Raw genomic sequence first — 8,699 nt, forward strand, 5'->3', positions numbered from 1 at the left:
TACATACACTCGTTGAATTATGAGCTTACGAGTGCTGATCTAAAGTGGATCTACGTTCGTATTAAAAAATGAAGAAAAACATTAGTGAGCATGCTACGTGTGAATCCGTAATACAAGAATAAAAGCGCAGCTCTGTGAATAAGCGAATATATATATGTATATACATAATACCAAAGACTCGGCAAATCCGTATAAACGTGGAGGATCAATATTACATTTACATTCGATACAGTAGCTGTGTGACGTCACAACAAGGAACTGTTCACTGCCACAACTTCTGTAATTGGCATGTCTAACTTTAACTATCAGTACGTTGACAAATTTGAAAGGATTCTCACACAAGTAGCAAGGCCAAATGTAAAACATATAAAATATATATATATTAAATCGCAATAATGGAACGCTTCGGTTGCATTTTTTTTCCTTACCTTACAATTACCCAATGTATTCGTCATTCGATTAAGCAATCAGTCAATCATTTGGCACTAGGTTGGTCGAATACAGTATATACTTTTTTATTGTTTGTCATTCATTTACATACAAATATTTTCAAGATACGTTTACGAAACGAAGTATAATCCCCATATCCATAACTGTGCCTTGCATAATAATTAATCATTAAATCCATTTCACCTACTCTCATCCCACTGAGAGTGGTATTCGTTTCAGTAATTATTATTAAAAAATTTATGACTGTTCAATATAAATTTTTTTCTCTCATTTTCTCGTTTCTTTCGTTTTTCACTCGCGATCCCTTAACAACGAACAACAACAGAATACGTACATTGTTGTTGATGCTTTTGTCACGTGTTATTAGTATTCTCAGTGCAACGAACAATGACTACGCAGTGCACTGAACTTTTTCGAGCGATCATTATAACAGGTACGAACATGGTTTGTATGAATTATATTGTTGCCGTTGTTCTTGTTTATGCTTTCATGCGTCCGCACGCTTCTGGTCCGCCTGTGAAACTCGAGTATGGCTTCGCAGCGTGGCCGGCGCAATGGCAAAACACATGATTTTCGACAAATGGAACTCGTGACGGTCGACACGTCTTGTCGGGAAAGAAGGACTACGCAGTTACCGACCGTGCAGTGAAAAACTTTTAAAGGTACCGGGAAGTACGTTCTAACTTCAAATTGTCATTCGTAAGAATGTAATAATAAATAATCAAGTAAACGCGTAAAATGCGTAGTAATTGTGAAATAAGGGAAGAAGACGCATGTAATTTTTCGAGGTGAGATACTCGTGTCAAAGTTTTTCACGCGTATTTTGTTTCTTCATAATTCGAAATTATTCCGTAAGAAAGTGTCATTTCGGTAAATGTGGAAATTACAATTTGCGTGCACACTAGTTCGATGAATATAATGAATCGATTTTGTATAATTAACGATTTTCGTAATTGTAAATTCAAAATGGCAGTTTACATTAAATCACCTGAAGGAATCGAGTTCTTTATCTATTTTTCAACAATTTCCTTCATTTCGCTATTTTTCCATTTCGCCGATACAACAGTCCTGTACTACGTAGTTTAAAAGCGTACAATTTATATGTCGCCATATATTATTACATGTCACTTTGAGCAATACTGATAAGTGATAACTGCCAGGTGTCGCCAGACATTTCGCAAGCGCGATGGCAGTAGGAAAAAGAAAAATGGGTCAGTGATGGGTCATTCCTCCCCTCCGTATTAATTATTTAGAACATTAATCTGAAATTCGAACCGATTGAATTCACACGATGACTAAAAAAAATTATTTTTAAAAAATCATAAAATCCTTCTGTCCAGACAAATCGCATCAAATGGCTATAGCTAATAAATATAGCTAACAAGTAAGTATATGTTAATAAACTATTTTCTTTTTTTAAATCAGTCTCGCTCACGCACTTTCATTCATTCTCCCATGTTCTCTCGTTTCAGCATTTTTTGTTTTGTATGTTCGCCTTAATTAATTAATTAAGACTAATGTAAATTTATCAAAGATTGCGCGTAGGACCGGCGACAGAAGTTTGTGTGTACTCGAGGCAAAATATACAATGTTATTTGAATGTTTGTTTTCCATTAAAAAGATCATTTTGGAAATCGGTCAGATAAAATAGTGAGAGACGCAACGACGTACGATCGAGAGACAATTATAGCGAAGGAAATTTGGAACTGGTGCGACCGGCCGTAAGCGTTGAATTAATCGTCGTATTTTCAATTGTTTATATATTTTCATTATTGATACCATAATAATTACATTACACAATATTATAATGGCCTCGGTTACTTATTCCTCTCTTAATCTCACGTTCAATTCAGTTAATTCTCCTGTGTGCCTGTGTAAACGGATGTGCTCCTTGTTCATCTCCCATATGGGTTTTTTGTGTATATGTATATTCGTGCATAGTCGACGTAACATAGTCAAATCTGGTCTCCTCAAATATCGTTCAGATAATTTTAAATAATTTTTAATTATAACAAACACTCTTAATACTCGCATTAGGTCTAGCTAGCTCGAATTATAATTGTGTCATATAAATGCGTCTAATACCTAAAAATCAAGTTCAGGTTAGTTCGGCCATTTTCATATTTGTCACCGGTCATCATAACCTACCAAAAATCCGCGAGTGTACATGCGTCACGAAAAATACGTCTTAGTAATAGAAAAACATTCTAAATCTTTTAACTAAACTCGAAAATGATTTACTACCTTCCTTGGAATAACGTCGAAGAGCCTTAACCAGACACGAAGTCGATTCGTGCCGATTCGTGGATCTTCGGATTACTTCGGTAATGACGGCGAAAAGCCATACGGTTAAAATGGCGGAACACACCGAACCTGTAGGAAACGAACGAACGTTCCCAAAACGCCCACGTTACTCTCATTAAAATTACGTCTTAGAGACAAACGTAGAAGAATTAAATACTGCACATTGTCGTTTTTGGGCCAGACCATGCAAAAACAGGCGGCCCATCCGAAGAATTAGTCGTTGCTCTACGCGCTTATACTGAAATGCAAAGACGCAAGAAACGCAAAAGTCATCGTGATAATAGCAAAATGAATGGAATAGAAAAAAAATGTCTATTAATATTACATGTGATCCATCCCATACCATTGTTTATCACTTTACGGTCCAGGAATCATCGCTGTAGTCTGTTATAGTATACTACGCAACGCGAGTACCTTCGTTGGAATCGTGATACATCCCGAGGTACACTCAGCGTGGGAACGTGAGCGGGAAATATAAAAGCTTGCGATTACAAAAATTAAAATTGACATATTCAATTTAACAGATGTAAAACGTAAATCACGATTTCGTTGGTTGGCACCTCGAGACGCCACAATGTACTATTGTATTTATTTATTTATATCATTAAAACATTACTCATCGCTTTCTCGTTCGATAGCATTCGCGCATGCGCCATTTCAAACGGTTTTACATTTAACCGTTTTCATTTATTTATTCACTTCAGTTTAATCGAAAGGTAAAAAATAAATATATTATACTGGAAGATCCGTATAAGAATCATATTTACAAAAGTATAAAATACGTGTTTATAATTAATAATAAAAAGCAATTAAAGAATGAAATGGAAAGAATAAAGGAGAGACAGGTAGAGTGGCGCTACGGAGGTAGGTGGCGACACTGTTCCGACGAGTATGAAAAGGAGCGGAAGTGCAAGGAGGAGAGATGAATTAAAACGATTGCGTGAACATGAATTTTTGTAAAAAGTTTTCAGCCTCGGTGCACCCTTCGGGCACATCTTAATTTCATTAACAAAAATCGTTAATTGAATCCGAAGTGCGTGCTTATCGATCGTTTAAACGAGGAACAGAGAGCGTCGACGATACGACAACTTCTGTTTCATTAAAATATACTGTTTACATTTATATAATGTATATTAAATGTACCGTTGGTGTACCTTAATATAAGTGGGTCAGCCATTTAAGTAGACTGGGGATTTAAAAAAGGCTACGTTGAATATGCGATCGTCGAAATCGCAAGGAATACGAAATTTATGCATTTCCTTTATCGAAATGCAGTGTATGCACATTTGTAAAACTCTTACAACTGCGTCCCTATAAGAAATAACTTAAAGTCGAAGGTGCAAGATGAATGCAAAATTTTGAGATGTCGACAAAATTGCAAGCATCTCAACACCTCATTTTTCGATTGCTCCGTACAAAGGTGTCAGAATTCAATAACAGTGCACCTTGAGAAATTCTACAACTAATGATTTTACATTCTGACATTATGTGTTCCCCAGCCGCCTCGATCGACGAGACCGCAGTCTTCGATTCGCAAAACGAGTCATGACTGTTTTATTATAATTTTTCTTTCCTTCAATTAATTTCCATTGGCTTTGTTTAACATTACATTACTTCTCATCGGAGAAGATCGAGATCGGAAGAAAACACTTTCTTAAAACGAAGGACATTCGAAAAGCGAATAGCAAAGAGAAAATACAAAGAAAACTAAAAACATGGAATGCTCTCGATGACACAAAGTGAAATGGTAATTCGCGATTATCACCAGAAAAGTTTTTTTTCTCCTTTTTAGTATTAAGCCTTAATCCTATGACAATTTTTATCGATTAACGATTCACTTGCGGAATATCCCGTTTTACCTCTTTTTTTTTAATTTTTAATTTTTCCTCGCTTCCTTTCGTTCGCAGTGCAAGAGAGAAGGATTTTAGTCTCGTTACATTCTCGTCTCTTCTCTCCCTGATGCCCGCGCGCATATTTTCGTCCATATCAGTCGTGGGAAAATTATCCTCTCGCACTCTCGACTATAAAAAGTGTTTTTTTTTTGGAGAATTTTCTTTTTCCGACGACGCTTTACAAAAATTTACTCGGCGATCATGTATTACCGTTATCAACGAGATTTTCAGCTCGTCATCTATTGTCCGCATATGTTGTGCGATAGTCGATTGTGATTGAGTCGAAAAAAAAAGATGACGAAGAAGAAGAAAAAAAGGACTCAGAAAGTCAAAAACAAAGTGACGTGAAGCCAAGCTTATTTCTAATCTTAATCATACGCTTATTCTCCTGCACACTCTTACACTGATTTAGTCGTCAATACATTCTCACTAATTATTCCCAGCATTGCACGTAGCATTCACTTGAATTGCCAAAAGTGCAATGACTGCGATACATTTTTTTTTTTTCATCATGAATTTTCAAAGTTTACCAATAAGCGTTATACAGAGTTAAGACCCATCAGAGCTATCCGATGAATCATTCTTCCGTAGATGATTACACCATCTGTCTTAGGAGCCGGACGATCCATTAGAAAAAAAATTAAATATTATTACAACGAGAGAGCCAAATGACGTACTGTTCGAATGTCTTGTTCTCTCTGCTTTCTTTTTTTTCTTTTTCTTCGATTGGTCGATCAATCCCATCTTTACAATCTATCATAGGCATGAGTTGCGCGTCTCATGTGCCGAATAACGTGCGTACGTAATACGATCATAGGTCGAGTCTGAAGTTTTCACAAATCCAAAATTCGACGATTTGCGTTTATCTTACATTCGTCAACTTGATTTCCCAGAGGTCATGCCTCGCATTAGATTCTTCTTCCCTTTGTACAAAGAGATCTAAAAATTCTTTTCAACCAACGCGTCGGACTGTATGCCACACGGATTCACTTGGGAAGCGCGTAAAATAATTCAAGAACGAAGAATAAAGGATGCCGCAAAAACTTCAGACGACTAAATCCTTTCCTTTTCGGTTAACATAAGAATTCCTCGCGTCTATTTTATTTTCATCTTGTTCTTCCTTTATCAAATTCTTTCTTCTCGTTCGTTTTTACGTTCATATGCTCCGAAGTACAATGATCTCTCGCAGGCTTATGTATAATTTGACGTCCGTTATCTTCGTTATACTCCACAACTAGGATTGGTACTGTGTACTGTATATAATTTTTAAATTAGAAAAAGGATGAACTTTGCCAATGGTATAACGTGATGTCTCGCGCAGACCCAGTCAAATATTTTTAAATGTAAACTTGACAAGTGTGAATCCAGTAAGAAATAAAAATGTAAATTAAAAGAAAAAGTAAATTAATACTGATTGGCATTTTCGTACTGATATGTGTTGGGCCTTCGCTTACTTTTCTCTTATCGTTCGTAGGAGACACAAGAAGGATAAAAGCCACACGAGTAAAATGGAGTGGTGAGTCTCTGCGAGGAATGCAGATTTCTCATGGCAAAGTGACCACTGAATCTTCCACGTGGCAGATGAAAAGTATAATTAAAAAATGCGAGATGGACAGAGAAGAAAGAAGAAAAGAAAGAACCCTAACCGACCGATCGCTATTAAAAAAATCTATATCGTTGGATCGACCGAGTTCTCTTTTTTCTTTCCTTTGTGTTTATAAAAAAAAAGAAAAAAATGGAATGACATATAAATGCGCAGCACGTAAAAGAACCGCGAGATCGGCAGTGTAAATGCAGTAGGATAATTTTAGTAAAAGAGAACAGAGACATAGTGAGCGATGAAAAAGAAAAAAATAAAGACAAAGAAGAAAGATAAGTAGCGCTCGGACCGAATTCCATAACTAACGTAGCAGTTTATTCGCAGGGAGATTGAAGTAGCTGGTACATGTACGAGAAGCAAGAATAAAGTATCGGCGTGTCGATGAGTCTAAGTCAAAAAATAAATTAGGGTCTTTGCGAAGCATCCGATTTGTCCGATTCAATTGTAATGGGACGTTTGACGCATTTGGTCTTAAAAAGTTCCTTGTTTTTTTTCCTTTTTTTTTGTTTCTTTTCTTTACATACGTATATTTAATAATTATGTATGGGCAGTGCCGTAGCTCGTTTGTGCATACCGATCGTCATACAAAAGCAGTGCGATTGAAAACAAGATTTTTCATTGTTTTACTTATTTTTTTTGTCTTTCCCATAGTCCGTCATGTTTCACTTTGTGCGCGACGCAGCGAAAATTCATATTATTTTCCCTGGCATCCCCGTCACGTGTCTCGTTCGATCGGTCCAACGTTAATTGCGCGTCGATTACCGATAATAATAAGAACATTAGGTATAACGGTAATTGGCGCGGCCACCTTAATGTACTACTTGTAAGCTAGATTAAAGGTACTTACACACAAATGGCTGATATACATGGATATAACTACACTGTGTTTCTCGCAAATATGTAATAAAAACCTGTATGTGGCTGTCGATGATGCTTCGCTTGAGCTATCTATAGTCGAATTCTCTCCGTTTACTTATTCCTTCCTCTTCCTGCTTCTTCGTCCCCTCTCGCCCTCATTGTTCCCTTCTAAAATTCCTTCGCGCAACTCCTCCGCAGCTCTCTCTTCGCTACTCTTCGGCATACTCTGTCAACGATCTTCTTCACCCTCTTCTCACACCTTATTACCCATTTAGATTTCCATTCGCGTTTCTTCGTCATCTTCAAACGTTCTTTTTACCTTCTACTCAGTTCTGTCCTCAATACTGAAACATTTCAATCGTGTTATGCCGTTGATATATGAAATATCTTGAATTAATAAAGAAAGCTCGATCTACGAATACCGAGCAGCTAATAAAATATATGGAGGAAACATTTCAAGACCCACCATCAACAAATTCTTGTTTCATTTTTTGCATCTCTTTGCGCATCTCCTTCATGATCTCAGCCTTGAAGGCCTCCATGTCTTGTGCTGTCAGAGGTGAACCGTCATTTACCCCATTCACCTTGAGAAGAGTGTCTTCGGAGGCAGAACCGAACCTTTTCCGCGCCGACTTGGGTGACTCGGCACCGTTGGCGAATTTATTGTTCGAAGAGTTATTCTTGTCCCAAGACTTCTTGTCCGGGGAGCTCTCTGGTTCCTGGTTGTAAACCAAAATTATTGATCAGTAACCTCGATTGTCATACAATAAAGTTTTTATCGATTCAGGGTCGATAAAGTCAATTTTATTAAAAAACTTACCGGGGGCTGTTCAGGCTGCTTCTTCTCGACAGCAGCACGCCGGCGTGCCAGCGTTTTGGCCATCTCGTCCATCATCGAGGCCATACCGCCGCCGCCGCCTCTACCGAGTGTTCCGTAATTTCCGCCACCCCCGCCACTTCCGCTGCTACTTGTGCTCGAGCCGCTGTTCTCGACCGGTTGCGACTGCTACAGGGAAACAAGCGTACTAAAGCGTTCTTGGATCAAGGCAGAATAAATATTTAGGAATCTTCGTTGATAGATTCATGAATACGATCTTGAATGGTTACAGGACTGTACCGACCCTCGTTAAGTTTCCAGCTTCACTTCCGACCTGACCCATGTTAAACTTAAAAATGAGGCACGTAAACGGATGAAGGAACGTCACTTATCCAGCCGTCGAAAGCAAACTGAAGTCTTGACAAGGCAGTGCCAGATAGCGAAAAAGTCTACTTAACCATCCTCGTCGGATGCCGCACTGAAGGGCCCAATCCTGTTCAGCTGATCAGCTTTTCGCAGGATGGCACTTATCGGACGAGAACGGTACGAAGCCCCATAGGTTATCTATGAAACCTTTTGGCAGGTCCCCTTTCATATGCTAAACAGTGATAAATCACCGTAAGAATTAAATAGTTTTGAAGCTGACCTGTTTCTTCTTGAGCCTGGCAGCCTGAAGTGCAGCAGCTAGGGAATTCGTGTCGGGAGGCGGTTCGCTCGAATTGGCAGCGGCGTTAACGCTGCCGGACGAGGAGTTGAGTGCGTTGCAGTTTGTTGCGTT

The 8,699-nt window shown here is 38.2% G+C and overlaps 1 protein-coding gene across 1 annotated transcript in view; it reads right to left on the reverse strand.

The window, feature by feature from the left end:
* Nucleotides 1-490: 490 nt before the first annotated feature.
* LOC107274223 (protein enabled) overlaps nt 491-8,699 on the reverse strand; it is a 13,733-nt gene continuing 5,524 nt past the window's right edge. The window contains exons 6-9 of the mRNA XM_025091502.1: nt 8,568-8,699; nt 7,925-8,110; nt 7,571-7,823; nt 491-7,448 (exon numbers count right to left, since the gene is read on the reverse strand). The exon at nt 8,568-8,699 is cut by the window's right edge and continues 22 nt beyond it. Coding sequence (XP_024947270.1) covers nt 7,420-7,448; nt 7,571-7,823; nt 7,925-8,110; nt 8,568-8,699 — 600 coding nt within the window. The 3' untranslated portion in view covers nt 491-7,419. The remainder of the gene's footprint in view (nt 7,449-7,570; nt 7,824-7,924; nt 8,111-8,567) is intronic.

This window comes from Cephus cinctus, unplaced genomic scaffold (genome assembly GCF_000341935.2).
Source record: "Cephus cinctus unplaced genomic scaffold, Ccin1 Ccin1_scaffold2545, whole genome shotgun sequence".
Taxonomy (NCBI): domain Eukaryota; kingdom Metazoa; phylum Arthropoda; class Insecta; order Hymenoptera; family Cephidae; genus Cephus; species Cephus cinctus.